General features: G+C 32.2%; 3 protein-coding genes across 4 annotated transcripts; 1 reads left to right on the top strand and 2 right to left on the bottom strand.

Moving 5' to 3' along the window:
• Positions 1-41: 41 nt before the first annotated feature.
• Positions 42-1,115, bottom strand: LOC126676610 (uncharacterized). Its single transcript, XM_050370842.2, has one exon. It carries the CDS (start codon positions 968-970, stop codon positions 227-229), a length of 744 nt encoding a protein of 247 aa, XP_050226799.1. The 5' UTR covers positions 971-1,115; the 3' UTR covers positions 42-226.
• Positions 1,116-8,056: 6,941 nt separating this feature from the next.
• LOC126676835 (metal-nicotianamine transporter YSL1) lies at positions 8,057-12,192 on the top strand. Of its 2 annotated transcripts, none has more exons than XM_050371132.2 (7): positions 8,057-8,223; positions 8,295-8,673; positions 8,771-8,943; positions 9,039-9,133; positions 9,331-9,465; positions 9,558-9,868; positions 10,338-12,192. In XM_050371132.2, exons 2-7 carry the CDS (start codon positions 8,304-8,306, stop codon positions 11,264-11,266), a joined length of 2,013 nt encoding a protein of 670 aa, XP_050227089.1. In that variant the 5' UTR covers positions 8,057-8,223; positions 8,295-8,303; the 3' UTR covers positions 11,267-12,192. The 2 variants fall into 2 exon arrangements, with proteins under 2 accessions (XP_050227089.1, XP_050227090.1); XM_050371133.2 differs by having other exon boundaries at positions 10,341-12,192.
• On the bottom strand, positions 11,875-17,139 carry LOC126676837 (protein HLB1). Its single transcript, XM_050371134.2, has 14 exons — positions 16,493-17,139; positions 16,273-16,398; positions 16,127-16,196; positions 15,750-15,863; positions 15,238-15,321; positions 14,826-14,876; positions 14,693-14,722; positions 14,482-14,544; positions 14,269-14,334; positions 13,990-14,118; positions 13,729-13,764; positions 12,879-12,998; positions 12,425-12,607; positions 11,875-12,191 (listed from the first exon to the last, which is right to left on the bottom strand). The coding sequence occupies exons 1-14, from the start codon at positions 16,888-16,890 to the stop codon at positions 12,081-12,083; spliced, it is 1,581 nt and encodes a 526-aa protein (XP_050227091.1). The 5' UTR covers positions 16,891-17,139; the 3' UTR covers positions 11,875-12,080.
• Between the last annotated feature and the right edge of the window lie 1,232 nt (positions 17,140-18,371).

The raw sequence follows: 18,371 nt of genomic DNA on the forward strand, positions 1-18,371 counted from the left end.
AAAATTCTATTTAGAACATTCTGTAGTTCACATCTATAATCTAATGAATCTAAAAATATATACATAAAAGAAATCAGCAGGAATTTTATTTTTCTTGCCTTAGTTGGAATCGGCATAGTTGTATTATTCCTTCGATTAGTTTCTTGATAGCATTTATACAAAAAGAAAAATAAATTAGTGAGTCAGATAGAACAAAACTGGACTGAAGCTGAAGCTAAAGCCTAGATTAAATTAGTCTCAAGCGTCTGAAGCTTTTAGCAGAAGCTTTAGAAACTAAGTAGCCCACTCCTAAACACATTACCCAAATACCCAAATCAACGGCCCACGTTACTCCTTCTGAATCCATCATCATATCACAATCAGGACCATAACTTTCCTCCAAATCATCCTCACCGTCCAAACTATTTTCCGATTCATCACGATCATGACCCTCGTCTTTTTCCTCTGGAATCACCTCCAGTCTATCAAACCCTCCTCTTCTCTTAGAAAGCGCCATCTCCACCCTCCCACTCAAAATCGGCACCTCCCCATCAACGGCCACCGCAACATCCGCCGTGGATCCGCCAACAACAACCGCCTCATTCTCCACCGCACATTTCCACTCCAGCTTCCACTCGTCCTCCTTATTTTTCCCATACATTCCTTTCAAGATTCTCTCATCTCCCAGTAAAACCTCAAACCGAACCGCTCCACTTGCTCGAACCCGTTCTCTAGACCCGTAAACCGCCTCTCCTTTGGTTTTGACGTTAACGACTCTATGCAGCGTCAAGAACGCAGGTGCATCAGATTTTACGCTAGACCCATCAACGAGAAGCTCAGCTCCATTAATGCGAGGAAGATAAGCAAGTGTGAGGGAGTCAGGCATATTCTTGCATGATTTTAAACCAGAGAAACGAATAAAGAAGGCTTTAATCTTTAAGCTATTTCGATCCTTAGGCAAGAACCCATGAAAATCCGTGGTTCTACACATTCTTGAAATATTTTGTTGATTGAGAATGGGATTTTGAAAGGTTGACGAAGAAAAATTGGTATCTGAAGGTGGGTTTTATGGAGACTATATATTGGTTATTCAGTGGCGGCTTGTGGTGTGAGCTGGTCTGTTTTGTTTGATTAGAGGGAATATAATGGGCTGATATATGGAGTTTGTGCGAATTCTGGGGGTGAAAGGCACGCGGTTTTTGTTAATGCAGAGGATAACAAAACGACAAATTTGTTTTTGGGGTTTCCAACTTTTGGAATAGGGTCGTTTTGGCTCAGATAGTTACACGTTTTAAATATTTTGCCGCGTGCAAGGAGACTTTGCTTAGTATGCCTCCTATGTTTGGAAGCTTTTGCATGTATCTTGGCTTTATTACAGTTTTGGTAGATGTGCAAATTTGGAGTGTGCTCAAAACCCAGTTCACCTATTAAGTTTTTTTAAAGGAAATTTACTTTAATCTTTAATTATAAATAATTGTTAAGATATGTTCTATAAAAATTACTACAAACTGTTTAAATTTATTTATTTTTACTTTTTTATTATTCTACTATCTGAATAGAATTCATAAAACTAATTCATAATAAATATAATTTCAAATTAGTTAATAAGAATAAAATATAAATTAAAAATATGGTATAAATTTATATCCTTAAATTTTAAAATAAAATTCTTTAAAATAAACGTGAGTACTAATATATAATGAATAATTTAATTAATTATTTTTATTTTTATATTTATCTACAAACTGTCTATTAATTATACAGTAATTTAATACTTAATTTTTTTAATATATTATAATCAATGATGATAGATATAACTAATTATTTTCAATAATTTAAAAAATAACAAATACTCAATCTATCACATATAAATAACTAAAATTATCAGTTTTATATATATCCTAAAAATAAAAAAATATCACATTTATTGTTAGTTAAAAATAAAATTATCAAAATACACTTATAATTTTATTATAAACATTAAATATAATGATTTTATAATAGCTTATTTTTAAAAAGGTTTAAAGAATACTGTAAAAACATTTTAATAGATTAACCGTAATTAATAAATTTCTAATTATTATAAAAGTGAATTTTTTTATTTTTATAGGACAAAAATCGAGAATACATTTGTTTAAATTTAGTATAGAGGGTGTAATTGTTTGTTTATCTCAATGTATAACATTTACTCAAGTTACTGTCGAATAAACACACTTACACTTGTTTTATAAAATATATAAAATTTTATATTATAGATTTAATTAAATTAAAATAAATTTGTAATTCATTTATATTCGACTTCTTTTTTTTTCCTTGAATGATCGGTTTATAGGTGATGTTCACCAATAGTACAGAGCATAATCATGACTCTAGATAATGAATTTTATATTGATTATTAAATAGTGGATGTATATGATGAAATAACGTGTATGAACTATGTGGAGTTTAGTTTTCCAATCAACCATAGTAAGATCCATTGTTTCATGGAAAAACCAGGTAAATAAGATGTATGCAATAAATTGCAAAGGTTACATAAATCTGTTACGTAAAATGCAGATTTAGGTCCCTATACTAAAATAGTTTTTGAATTAGACCCTCTACTATAATTAAATCTTTACACATTTAATTTTATAGACATTAGATTCTTCTGTCACAAAAAAGTGTTAATGTTGTCAAGTCATACTGGAAAAAAAAACGATTGAAAATCCTTTTTTCCATAAAAATAAGAATTCATGAATTTAATAAAAAAAAGTTGACATAAAAAAGGAATAAAAATATTATCCGGGTCAGGCTAATAGCTTGTGGGGTGCGAGTATTTTATTTTTGTGATGAAAGAATTTAGTGTCTAGAAAATTAAAATATAAGAACTCAATTCTAACAAAAAAAAGTGGAGGAACTCAATTCAAAAGAAATGATAAATACATGGTTTTAAATATGCCATTTGCCAATCTGTGGGGGCTTTTGTTGTTAAATGGGTTGGGAGGCGCCTGAGGTTTAGTGTATCGTCCGTGGTTTCGTGCGTGTAAACAAGTAGAAATAGGACCCGCTGTTGAACCGTTCCAATGGGCTTTAATTTAAGCGAAGTTTCGTTTATTTTTGAAAAATATTGGCTATTGGAGAATAATGGAAGGTGAGAGGAAGAAGAGCCCAAATCAGAAAGACTTGTAGTACACATGTTTCTTGGAAAAATTAAAAAAAATCCAAGAAAACGAAAAAAAATTATAAAAACATATCTATCTATACTATATATAAAAGCACGGATGGGTGGAGGGACAGGCACATTTACGTTAATGTCCTTTTCACTTTATAAAACTTAATTATTAATTAAAAACTATTAATATAATTATTAGAATTAGAGTACTAACTAAAATAAACTAGGCTAAACCTATTTTAAGGTCTTTAAACTTTCATTTTTTGGTTCATCAAGTCCTTCAATTTTTATTTGACTTTTTAAATCTTTAAATTTTTATTTTTTAGTTCATCAGGTCCCTCAATTTCTATTTGACTTTCTCAGATATTTAAATTTTTGTTTTTTTGTTCATTAGGTCCTTAAACGAAGATCCATTTAAGGACCCAATTAACCAAAAAATAAACAATTAAGGACTTGAGAAAGGCAAATAAAAGTTGAAGGATCTGATGAACCAAAAAATGAAAGTATAAGGATTCGAAAAAGTCAAATAAAAATTAAGGAACCTAATGAACCAAAAATGTATAGTTTAGGAACCTCAAAATAGGTTTAGCTAATAAACTAATATGTTAAAATAAGTTAGAGTACTAATTAAAATAAACTACTATATTAAGATAATTATCTAGAATACTAATTATAATATACTACTTTAACTATCTCATACTTACTATTCTAATTCTTTTTTATCATATAAAATTCAAAATAAGATAAACTATCCCGATAAATTACTATTTTAATTATTATTTTGTATTTTCTATTAAAATATAATATAATTATAAAATTTGGGTATTAATTGAACATAACAAGATAAACTATTACAAATTAACTACTATTTCAAAATATGTTTGATCATTTGACGAGTCACGTGTGAAACACGTAAAGCAAAACTAGTACTCCTAAAACGTTTATATTCTATACCTATAAAGTTTATGAAAATATGAAATAAATTTTCATTTTAACGTAAATATAGATAATGTACCAAAAGTGTATTAAAAATGTATTTTTTTATAATAAAAAAATAAGTAAAGCATGTAATTTTTTTTTGTTTTTTAGGTACAGTTAATTTTTTTGAGTAAATACGTATTTTTATAAAATTAAATGATTTTTTAAGATAGTTTTGTAAGTATTTCAGGTTTCTCCCCATCTACTATATTGTCAACGTTTTGTGGACGGACATTTTCTAAGGCAATAACTAGGGTTAACGACAATTTGAACAATAATAATTTAGAATTCAAAATCCACATTGGCTTTCTTCTTATACTAATACAATTTACTTTATATCATTGGTATGGTATGTACAATGTTATTACTACATTCATAAATTAACGCAAAATCTCTTAAAAGTTCATCAAGTTCATGAAGTCTAACATTATCCGCAAAATTCGATCAATATAAAGATTCAAAGAAAATACTTAGGAGCCCAAACAACATCAGCAAGAGCTTTAGGAGTTCGAACAATGTCCTTGTGCAACATGCATGTGTGGATACAAATTCTCATAACTATACCACAACATTAACATGGGGATTTTTAAAAAGATTAAAATAGTCACACAACCTCATATATAATTAATTTTACGAACAATTTTTAAATACTTTTTTTATTAACTCTGTAATTCTTATTTTGGTTTTCTCTGTTTTTATTCTCTTACATTTTTCTAGTAAATACTTATATGACCGCCGTATTGAACGCTCAAAAATTCTTTTAAGTATCTACTTGATGTGTTCTTTTTTTTGTAAGATTTAAACATATCCATCGACACAGATAGGGGTGCGACAGCGAGGCGATCGCCTTCCAGTCCACCACCAATACCCCATTTTACTCCTATTTTACTATACAATACCCCATTTTACTCCTATTTTACTATACATCCATTTCTCATCGGCTGACATAGTTTCTCCCTATCTTCTAAATATTAGCAAGTAGCATTTATTTTATGTTCATAATTTAAGTAAAAACATATTAGTAATTTATATAAAAATCTTTAACATATATATAACCTGATATTGGATGTATATACTTATCTGTATGTTCTCTTTCTTTTGTCCCTTGATTATTCATTAATTTTAAATTTATTATTAATAAATCCTAATTCAGTAATTGATATTTTTTATTTAACATTTTGCCTTCTCCTCTCTTAAATTTTTTGGCTCTCTAGTGATTTATCACATTATAATGTTGGTGATATTGGGTAAATTATTAAAACCAAAAAATATTACTATTGTATTTTTGAAAGGTAATACCATGATATTAAGAATATCTAGTGATGGTACTTTAGAGAAAGATCACACTAGCAATGGATCTAAATATGCAAGTTCATAGCTACTTTATGATAATATGTGCTTCCTTTTTCTAATTGTGAATAGCCGTAGCTCAATCATAAATACATAAATATGAATATGGTGTGAAAATTTAAATTTCATATATTCTATAATTCTTATAAAATGAGAATAGCAGTTACGATCTGACAATATATTTGCTTTTAAAGTGCTTATATATGTTTGAAAAAAATTGCTCAAGAAATATATATTCTCTAAGGTAGATAAATAAATGCATGTAGAGAGATTTATGAAATTATGAGAAAACTGTAAATGATAACAATAATTAAGAGAATACTGTAAATATGGTTTGTTAATTGTTACTCTTACAAGTTTGGATGTGCAAAAGATGTACTTGAATAATCCAATCGTATGGATAACTCAGTTCATCTAATTTACATAAAAATAGTTGTTTTAGTTTGATTTGGTATTTAAAATAAAAAGATAGTCAAAACTTTAGTACATATCAAATAAAAAAATCAAATCGAAGTGGAACCAACACAACTAGTTCGATTTGATTTTAAAAAATTTGCATTATTATAAACTTAGCTCGAAAGAGAAAAACTAAAATTTCGGTTTAATTTGATTTAGATGCACTCCGGTAACTCCCATTTAATCTACAGCCACACACATGTATAAACAACTTGAGACCACTTTATAATTTCATCATGAAAATGTAGGAAGCGTGTAACACTTTTGTGAAGAAATTCACAATTCCGTCATTAAATTAAACATGCAATTGAAATATCATGAATTTAAGATAATTCAGTCTAGTCCACTAAATTAAGATGAGTGGAATTATTAAACACTTGATTACACTAAAATTGATATAATAGACTAATTAGCGAATATTATGATTGATAGTCTCATCTCATATTATGAGAATTTTGAGTTTCATTTTCTACGGGACTATATAAGAAAAAGAGCTATTCCTATTATGTATAAGAGATGAATGACGTGACATTTTAAAAGGAGAATGCTTATTGAATTTCTATCATATATGACAAAGTTTGATAACAAAAGGTGTGTGCATCAGTGATTTAAAAAATCATACGGACCGGCCGTTCAATCTATTGAACCTAATACTAGATTGTTCGGTCCTAAGAATTGAAAATTGGGTCCAATCAGATTGGACCAAATTGGATGGGTATAACTGAATTAAACCGGAATTTTTTAAAACTGTTTGATTTGATTAGACATACACACTTAAAAGAATGTCCAGTATGGACAAGTTTATCTTAAAGTTATTAACATCAGAACATTTATTTTGGAATTCGGTATTTGATAATTTTACCTTGAATTTCTTGATATCCGGGTATAAAAACTGCTGACCGGAACGTAGACACTAAATCCAATCTAATTCCGGTTCAACTATCGGTTTTGGTTTTGAACACCGGCATACATATTATTTAGGCCAGCCTAGCCATGATATATGCGTTATGGCTTCCATTACTTATAGGAAAAAACTGAAAAACAAGTTGAGACTAAAATCCAAAACACAAAGACTTGTAATATTGTTTGTAGCCAACCAAAGAAAGATAATGCAACATTTTGGAAGGATTCATCTGTAGTCAAAATCTAGCTATGCAAGAAAGATAGAGATATTTTAACCAATGGACTCTATAAATCAAATTCTCACACAACTACTCGGCAGTTGCATATGTTCTATGTATTCCTTCATTGGTTGTTGGACCGTAAAATATCAATCTCTCCTGGGTTTTATGGATACGTTTTTAGCAAAACGGTTTGGTAACTTATTTTTTATTTTTATAATTAGATTTGCAAATCAGACATAGCACATGTTTGTACAAAATGTATGTTCCGTGTCAGATCATTGGATTTAATTTTTGATTTTTTTATAAATATAATTATTTCTTATTCGATTGAATGATATTTGCTGAATTAAAAAAATAAATTTTGGCCGACATTTTACTTCCCTTGTTTTTGAAAAGGCTCCTCTTGATTTAACCCTAACCAATAAGCAAAAGAGAAAAAAAATGTAAAAGTATTTAATGTATCCATATTTATTTTTTTACCAAAACAACAAATATATGTTTTATAGTCAAATTTGTAATTTTTGATAAATATATCCAACGCTCATTTTATTTTTATTTTTTGAGTATAGTTGATGATTTAATTTTGATTCCATTAATGGCTGTTTATAATATTAATCTTTTATTTTAATTTAGAAAGAGTTTTAAAATTAGAACTATATGTTCGAAAAATACAAAAATTTGATATTTCACAAATTATAAAATTGGTAGATCAAATTATTTTTAAGAATACATTATCATTTTGATCTACAAGGGAGGATAGATAAAATGATTTTGGCAAAAGAAAATGATGCAATAAATATTAATGGTTAACTCCATGAATGAACCATCACTTTCCACTCATTGTTTGGCATTCCAACACATCAAATCATAGAGAAGATGAGTCCACTTGATTGACAGACATTATCACTACCGAACCATATGGAGCAGAAAAAAAGAGGCACATCTCTTTCTATGAATTGTTAGGCAAGGCATCAATTCTTGAATATCTATATCACTTTTCCAAGCGCTTCATTTATGTTTACTTCACTCATCATGCATTGCCATGTCAATGCAGTATTTTTCAACTCTTAGTTGAAGACGACAAAGATCTACTCGTCCACGATTTATTCGAGGTCCCATACTTATATATAAACCAAGCAACAAGATTACAAGGGGGGAAAAAGATTGGAAAAAATAAGTAAAAAGGTAAGATTCCATTGATATATTCATGTTGATTCTCTTACGGCAGTTTTTGACACTTTAAACTATTGCTTCAGACTATAAGCATGGAAGCAGAAGCAAAGGAAAAGAAAGAGATTACAGAGAAGGAAGACAATATCGAAGAGGAGGCGAAGGCGGTTGAAGGAGGAGGAGGAGTTGTGAGAGCTCAGCCATGGACGAAGCAACTAACTGTAAGAGGAGTAATAGTTAGTGCAGTGATCGGAGCAATCTACAGTATAATAGCAATGAAGCTTAATCTTACAACTGGATTGGTTCCTAATCTCAATGTCTCAGCTGCGCTTCTTGCTTTTGTGTGTATAAGAACATGGACAAAGCTTGTTCACAAGGCGGGTTACGTTGCTAAACCTTTTACTCGGCAAGAGAATACAATGATTCAAACATGTGCAGTTGCTTGCTATAGTATAACCGTTGGAGGTAATTAGGTAGAGCCTCTAATAAGTCGAATGGGCATTAGCATGTGGAGATAGTATTGTAATTAGAGCGTTGTCTAACGGCTTGAACTTGGGTGCAGGTGGATTTGCTTCTTATCTTTTGGGATTGAATAGGAAGACTTATGAGCTATCAGGAGTGCACACTGAAGGAAATTCTGCAGCAGCTATAAAGGAACCTGGATTTGGTTGGATGAATGGCTTCCTTTTTCTTGTTTGTTTTGTTGGTCTTTTTGTTTTAATTCCACTTAGAAAGGTAAGGTTTGTTACTTTTGTTTTAGCTATTTTTAAGGCTTTAAAATCAGTAGGGACAGTGTCATGATGAGTTTTATAATTGAAACTGTTACACAGATTATGATAGTAGACCTGAAGTTGACTTATCCCAGTGGAATGGCAACCGCAGTTCTCATCAATGGCTTCCATACCCAAGGAGACAAGATGGCTAAGTACACTCCAAATTCACTACTTTTTGTTTCGACCTTGCAACCCCATTTGATTAATTAAATAATGGATATGTATTTGTTGACGCTACAAGTCCAATTGCATTCGGTTAAAAATGTTGGAGTCTCGTATAAGAGTTTGAACTTTTTGGTGAACTGGTTATGTGATTTTGACACACTGAACTACAACTGCGTTATTACAGGAAACAAGTTCATGGGTTCATGAAGTACTTCTCGTTCAGCTTCTTGTGGGCATTTTTCAAGTGGTTCTATGCAGGAAAAGAAGCATGTGGATTTTCACAGTTTCCTACTTTTGGATTGCAGGCTTGGAATCAAACGTACGCTACTTTTGTTCATATATATATATATATAAACAAACATGTGGATGCATCAGCATGATACTAATACTAACTTGTTGGGGTTTGGTTAGGTTTTTCTTTGATTTTAGCACAACATTTGTGGGAGCAGGGATGATTGTTTCCCACTTGGTGAACCTGTCCTTACTTCTTGGAGCTGTCCTGTCGTATGGGATCATGTGGCCACTTATCAATAAGCTTAAGGGAGACTGGTTTCCTGTGAATACAGAAGGCGAAGCAGACATGAAGGGTTTGTATGGTTACAAGGTTTTTCTGTCTGTTGCTCTCATCCTCGGAGATGGCCTCTACACTTTCGTCAAGATCATGTCTATAACACTCATCAACATTCATGCCAGAATTAAAACTAAAAAAAACCTCCAACAAGGTATTAAAAACAGCTTAGTCATCTGTTATTGCATTTTTTTCTTCTTTAATCATCTCATCTCGATTTCCTTCTCCAGTCACCCGCCTTTTTTTTCCTGCTTGCCACCATCTGTAGTATGTTCTAAAGTATTATCATGTTAGATATAAGGGATAATGTTATAAAAATTCATAACGGTTTTCTCAATTTAATAACGAACTTTAAAACGTCTCAAAGAAGTTTTATTTTTTTTTCAATTCGATATACGAGGTCATAATACGATGACATGGCTGTCAAAAATGATGTCCACCTCAGCAAAATCATACCAATGAAAATGCATTGAATTGAGAAAAAAATGAGACTTCATGCACACAATTTTGACGTTTCAAAGTTCGTGATTAAATTAAAAAAATAGTTTGTGAATTTATTTAATATTATCCTAGATATGGTACTATTGTTGGAACCTCACCCAATAGAACGTTGCTTTTTCCAGCAGCTATGAATGAACAGAAGAAGCCAACTGAGGAACTAACACAGAATGAACTGTTTGTTAGAGAAATTATACCAATGTGGGTAGCGATCGTTGGATACCTGTTTTTCTCTGTTATATCGACAATCGGGGTTCCACTCATATTCCCTCAGCTGAAATGGTACTATGTTGTTGTTGCTTACATTCTTGCTCCATCTCTGGCATTTTGCAATGCTTATGGAACAGGACTTACAGACATAAACATGGCTTACAATTATGGAAAAGTTGCTCTGTTTGTACTAGCTGCAGTATCTGGAAAGGAGAACGGCGTCGTAGCAGCACTTGCCGGGTGTGGCCTTATTAAGTCTGTTGTTTCTGTTGCCTGCATTCTGATGCAGGACTTCAAAACAGCTCATCTGACAAGCACTTCCCCCCGAGCAATGTTCTTGAGCCAGGTCATCGGAACCGCCATGGGGTGTGTGATGGCTCCTCTGAGCTTCTTCTTATATTACAAGGCGTTTGATGTTGGAAATCAACAAGGAGAATTCAAAGCACCTTATGCGCTTATTTACAGAAACATGGCCATTCTCGGCGTTGAAGGTGTCTCTGCTTTGCCTCACCACTGCTTGCAGCTTTGTTATGGTTTCTTTGGGTTTGCAGTAGCACTTAATCTCTTGAGGGACCTCTCACCACGGAAGCTCGGTCCATGGATTCCGCTTCCGATGGTCATGGCGGTGCCTTTTCTTGTTGGCGCTTACTTTGCCATCGACATGTGCATTGGAAGTGTAATTGTTTTCACATGGAACAAGCTCAACAGAAAGACGGCAGAATCGATGATACCGGCAGTTGCTTCCGGATTAATCTGCGGAGAAGGGTTGTGGACTCTTCCTGCTGCCGTTCTAGCTTTGGCTAAAATTAACCCACCCATCTGCATGAAATTTACACCTTCCTAGTCCTAGACAAACCTTATAATCCAAGTTAATTCTTGACTACAACAAGGTGCAGTGCACCAAGCTAATATGAATGGTATAGTTTGAAGCTCTGACGATTCAAATTATATCTTGAATATAGGAAAACAATATATTCTGGAATTTGGATCAGTAGTGAAGTGAAACAGGATAGTGTAGGTTCCACAAAAGTTGTATAACAGATTATCAGCATACCAACTTCATACTCACTGAAGCAACTATATTATACTATCATTGCCACAAATTCAATTTTTCGTTTTCATATAAGAAGATAGATTTTTATTTGAAAATAAGAACAGTCTTACTAAAATGTTTAATTTGAAGATAAATTATTCGATGCATGCTTTTAATTAACAAAAAGAGCAAAATCATAATTAATAAACATACCCTAATTTCAATTGAAAACCTCATTCAAACAATTGATTTCCATTTTCCTTTTTCTAAAGTCAATACCAATTTCTAATTTACCGCTACCTTTAATCATTCCAAAACTAAATTCTTGGAAACTCTTTACCTAGACCAGATCCATGAACATGGATCTAACCAGTCAAATATCAGAATATGAGAAATTATAGAAAAATGAATCATCTCAATTTATGGTACAAGCAAGTCCACAATATTACTTGGTATAAAACAAAAGGAATGTACATATGATCAATTGCTTCAGAGAAAAAGTTCCAAACATTACTCTAGACCAAAATTTATACAATATACATAATTCAAATGATCAAATCATAATACATTAACTCTAAATCTTGATAAATATATTGTGGTCATAGCATATAACCCATAGCTATAATCAGCCTGTGACTATACCTGCTAGGACTTCACTCTTACCCCGTGCATATATTGTATAAACTAATCGAATTGCATCAAGCCATCCATCTAGTGATTCCCACGAGTCGGCAACCTGCAGTATCATTGAGCATACTAATACATCATCAATTGTTGATTACATTGCAGAATGGAAAGCAATTTAGATAGTTCTTAAGTTGCTTCAAGGCAAGACGTGATTACTTTAAAAGCCCAGATAAGGAGAGAAAAAGAGAGGTAAACTCGATGGGAACCAGACAAAAGGAAGAAAAAAGGTACACCGGTCATTGTATAAAAGTTTTGAAGTGAAATTTAAACATAAAGGCCTACCAAGAAAATTGGCCCGTGAATTGTGTTGACACATAGGCCTGCACCAGGTGGCAAAGTCAGATCAGCACATGCTGACACAGAAACAATATCTGGAACTTCGACTTTGATAGTCTTTTTGTCACCGTTTGTTTCTGCTCTGCCAGAGAGGCCTTGCGCTATTTGTTTTTGATCCAGTTTGTTAGCCTGCTTATCAAAAGGACACGGGAAAAACAAATGTATAGTGAAAGAATTCAGTCAGCTAAGCAGCACTAGCATCAAAACTCACACTATTATGTTTGATTGCTGAACTGTTTACAAATAGGATTTGAATATACTAAATGAGTGGTAGTACAAGACACAAAATAAAAACAAATGTACTACGAGAAACAAAAATCTCCTTTAAAGAGTTATGCTACACACTGTAAGAAATTTATAACAGGTTAGCATGTATAACAAGAGAAGAGACAAAAAACACCTGCTGAAGGCCTTCATGGTTCAAGACAAATTCTAATCTCTTCCAGTCGCTGTGTGGTGCAATTGGTTCGCCTGCCGGTGGTGCAGTCAAATAACCAACTTTAAGATATGGCAAGGGTAACTGTCAATAATAAAGTTTTGTAAGATATAAAAACTAAGCTTACTTCTTAGTGTAAACTATTCACAAAACTCTAAAAAGTAACGGCAATTTTATAAGGACCCATTTTAATGACCTAATCCGCTCCATTTGCAAAGATTAAATGCATAAAGATACTAGTATATCTAAGGTTGTAAGACATTCGGCCAAAGGGATTACATTATAAGAAATTTCGATTTCTGCTTAGAGCTATTTTTCAAGGCATGATACACCCATAGCAGGTGAGATCAAAAGAGTTGGTAATGGAACATGTCATATAGAAAGACAGGATTTAATAAATAAAAAAACTTGTCAGGTGTATGAAGTGCTCTCCGGCTATTACAGGGGTAGGGAGAGTGTGGGCACTTTTGTATGCAGCCTTTATCTTGCATTTTACAAAATATAAGTTATTAACATTCCTGTGACCTACAGGTTTAAGAGAGCAATTTTGTGCTGCATCAAGGCTTGCCCTCAAACACAAGATCTAGAAGATAATCCAAGAGTTGGAAAAGGAAAAGACACTTATCAACCAACAAAAGACAGAACATAAATCTCTCAGAGATTCTAAGGCGTCTCATCCTACAGCTAAAAAGACCAATGATTGTAAGATATAACCGACCAACCAGAAACTAGTTAAATACCCATGATGATTTCACAAGAAAAAGGCATTTTAGGACTGAATATAGCTTCAAAATGAGTAAAAGATGATACTGACCATTGAACGTACAAGTCTCAAAGCACTGCTGTAAACCTGCATACAAGAAATCAAATACATCAATTAAAATCAATATCCTTCGCTTTATGAAGTGGTAAAAAAAACTGAGAAACCTTAAATCGCATTTAATTCATCCAAATGAATAGTAAATTAATCAGAAGTTATGACATCATGTTACAAGGAAAAAAATCAAAAGCAAATGAAAGCCTGCAACTTAACAAAAGAAAAGTAGATCAAGAACAAAGTAAATGTAACACTCACCGAGTAATTTGGTTTCAATGCATGAGCAGCCGCAATATAAATAGCTGACTGGCTATATAGCTCATTAGGGGAAACGTCCTTAGGGTTGGTTGCACCTCCAGTTCTTAAGGTATCCTCTGCTAATCCATACTGTAAGTGAAAAGATAATGAATTTACTGAAAAATATTACATTTTATTTCATCTGAAAGTGAGCACTAAAAAATGTTTGCCAATTAACAAACAGACAAAGAAAAATTAAAACTGCCGCACTACAGATAAAGACTGAAAAGAAAAACTCACAAGAACAGTCCCAAGATTGTAAATTGCTCTGTGGAAATCGAATTGCAACTGGATTGCTGCACGGAACTGCATTATAAACAAGTAATATATGTCAAAACCAGAAAGTACAACTAGTTCTTATGGAATATCAGATCCTAAATTATTTTGTTCTTATTTCTACAAATACATGCATCCAATTATCCAAACAATCAGAACTTCCAATAACATTGATACCTTACTAATCGCAGTTTTGACAATTGTTTGCTTTTCTCGTGCAGGAACAATTGCACTTAGTTCCTGAAAATGCAAAAATGAACATATTATTAAATAAAACCACCAGCACTATACACCAGGTCACCTAATCTATCCATTTAAAAATTTAATTGATAGTTCTTGTAAAACCAAATTTCAAATTATGAGCTATCAAATTTTAATTTAAAGGTACCTGCAATGCAAGGCCCCAATTGTTAAGTGCCTGCAAAATATTCACAAAATTGTTAATGAATAATAAAAATAGCAAGAGAGTTAAAAAAAAAAACAGATTGAAAAATTACGGTGTTGTAATAAACAAATAATACCTGAGGACTGTTCCAGTTAAGTTCAACAGCTTTTTCGTAATTCTTTGTTGCCTGCAAAATCAGATTTCACTTCTTAACAGGGCTCTCATAAAAGACGATGCAGACCATATCACAGTCACAAGGAGGCCAATATGCATAACAAGGGTAATTTAGATGAGGAAAGGAAAAGTTTCATGAAGCAGAATCAGCTACTTTTACTGTCATAAATGTCTCATATCTTCCAAAAGACTACAAATAAAATCCAAACAGCTTGATTAATGTTTGAAAGGCTATTCTATGACACGTAATTCATTTATCATCTCCAGCCAGGAACAGGAACCATCAAATTTTACTTAAAAATAAAATATGTTTACAAAAACATTACTGTGATCATCTGCATCTGTAAATAAATTACTTAGATCATGTAGGTAACCTGCTTCCACAATTCTTCCGCCTCCTTTGTACGACCACGCATTTTTGCACGATCAGATATTGCAATAGCCCAGTTATAAAAAGCCTGTCAAGTAATCATAAACGACGTTAAGTTCATATTAGAGAAATTGTCAAGTCAGATCTGCAAGACATCCAAGCAAAAGTACAAAAATTTACCTATAATTTATATGTGATTTTCTGCGTGGAGACTAATTAGTTACTACATGATACTCCAAAATGTATAATCAATTAAAAATGGCCTAAGAACTCAACTACTTAACTTGCATATACTTTCTTAATCTAAAAGTGGCTCTTAAGCTTAAAGAATACTTGAGCTCTCCAAATCACTCAAACTAACTCAGCTCTTACGGGAATATACATATATATACTCACCAGAAAGCATCATCTAGGATTCAATTTCTTTCATCAATTATCTGTTGTAGTCAGTCAGTTCAATGCTATTTACTAGACATTTAGAAAGAAAAATTTAGGTTTAAGCCTGTGAATACATACATCATGGAGTGTAGGGCAGAGACGGGTAGCCTCATCGTATTTTTTACAGGCCTCATCGAGCAATGAATCTTTAGAAGGTGAAGTAGAATCTGGACTAACATTATCCGCACTTTCCTGGAAGCCAAATGTAGATCAACTCAATGCCATAAATCAATAAAGATATGCAATATAAACAATATTTTCTTAATGCATCTTGTATTATAAACTCGATTCTATAATAATCTAAAAGTAGTGAACATTTCAACTTTTAAGAGATTACTACAATGTACTTAACAAAATAAATGTTCTTTTAATGCAAATTTAAATATGTTTTGACACTCTCATAATATAATGCCAGAAAAATGGCTGTTCTACAATCAAGTAAGAATATTTGGTACCTGAAGAACCAATGCCCAATTGTATAGTGCATCATAGTCTTCTGAATTTCTCTCAATTGCACTCGCATATCTACATTAATTTTAAAATGAATAAATAGAATTTATTACTATAAAATTTTCTGCACAAATAAGGAGATACAGCGTACCTTCTGGCAGCAAAGGTAAGAATCTTTTGGCGAGAGCGACCTTCCTCATCGGCGCCGGTCACACTATTAATCAATTCCATCGCTGCATTATTTTGATCTGATTGAAGATGCGGTGTGCTTTGTTGACTGAAAACAGAATTTGAAGAATCCATTTTAATTGGAGAAGAGAATAATTAACAATTTAACTAGGGATTTGATTTGCATAAAAAAAAAAACCAACCTATGAGGAGTGGAGACGTGGTCTGTCTCATCGCTTTTTAATTCACTAAGCAATTCTCTCATTGTAAAAGTTCGGCTCCCTTCTTCGTCTTTCCGAAGCTCAGGATGCGCAATTTGACCGTTGGATTGGGCTGTATCCGTTCCATTTACTTGGATCGATGCTAGTTTAGGCTCCTCCGCTTTGAAATCTGCAGCAGCAGCAGCAGCAGCAGCAGCCGTAACTTGTGATTCAGATTGAGATTCCGGTTCCGGTGATACTTCTGATTGAGTCTCAGGAGCATGATTTGACGATTCTAGGTCAATTTCTTGCGGCAATGCATCCAATTGCGATTCTGGTTCTTGTTCTTGTTCTTGTTCTGGTACTGCTCCATTTTGCAATTCGGATTCTGGTGTGGACATTTTAGAGGATTGTGGATGTTGTACAGTAAAAAATATTGATTCGAAGTTGGAATTCCAATAGAGAGAGAGAGATCTGGTTACAGTGTACAATTGAAACTACACAAAATTAAGAGAGAGACACAGAGTTTCTTTTCTTCTTCAGACTTTTTCTGGTTGTGGACAATGGGCAATGCGGGAGATGAGATCGGCCCAGTACTGGCTTGACGACACGGGCTATATGTTTTAGAGTTGTAAACAAGGCTATTTATGAGTTATTCCACAAAAATTGAGATGAGCTCAAAATATCCGTATACAGTTTGAGCTACTCGAGTTTAGTCTCGAACAGAGCATAAACATCGATTAAAACTCTTAAATTTAAGTATATATTGTCTTCCTTAGTAAAATTTCGTATTTTAAAATATACAAAATGATAACATCAAATATAATAAGTTTCAATGATAAAAAAAAAATCAATTTTTTTTAATGGATTTGAGTCGAACTCAAGCTCCAATAGTTTGCATGTTGTTCAAACACGAAAAATTCGATAATTGTTTAAACTCGAACTTAAAAATTTAAATTTATTAAAGCGGGATCAAGTTTGTATAACACATTCGACTAATTTCGAATTTGATATAATTTGATTTTGACTCGTTTACGCTCATAATTTGACAGTCTTGAAATGATGTTCCATCATGGAAAGGAACAAACTCCTCTTTTTTTTTGTCACTTTCAAGCTACAAGATAGATACATTTCATAATACTTAATTTGAAATAAATCACTTACAATCTGTTTGAGAACTAAAATTATTACAAATTTGTGAATTAATGTGTCTACGTTTTTGTGATTGCGATCGCCAATCCAAAGGTCCAATTCTAGGCCGTTTCGGCTCTAACCACTTCAACCGAACATTCCGATTCAAAAGGGGACATTATCTTTAAAGTCCAACTTAAACTTAAAGTCAATAAATATGTCAACTTTCGGAAATGGTCAAGACCGAGGTGCTACTGGTTTCATAAATCATTGCAGTTTTCAGTTGGTAAGTTCAGCAAGAAGCTTCAAAACTTGAAGGCAAGACAATTGGCATCACAGAAAATTAAATTCTATCTTTTAAGAATAGTATAAATATATTTAATACTAATTTTTATTAAGATTTAAAATATTTCGTTATAGTTAATTTTATAAAGTTAAAATCTAAAAACTATAATAGTGTACCTACCCAAAGCATAATATAAATGTTGGTGTTTGATAACCCAACTTATTACTTAAATTAATGTATTAAGCATTTAATTGTTTTAAGTTGATTTGATAACTCAAAAAGGTTCAACTTAACTTATTCAGTTAAGTCAAAAAGCACTTAAAATAATAAGTCAAAAATTTTAACTTATTTTTTTTACTAAAAACATTAAATTATTAAATATTAGTTTTATCATTGAATAAATTTTATATTCTTATTATTTCCAATTATTACTCACGAATAAAAATATTTTATCCCATATATATC

Source organism: Mercurialis annua, linkage group LG4, assembly GCF_937616625.2.
Source record: "Mercurialis annua linkage group LG4, ddMerAnnu1.2, whole genome shotgun sequence".
Taxonomy (NCBI): Eukaryota; Viridiplantae; Streptophyta; class Magnoliopsida; order Malpighiales; family Euphorbiaceae; genus Mercurialis; species Mercurialis annua.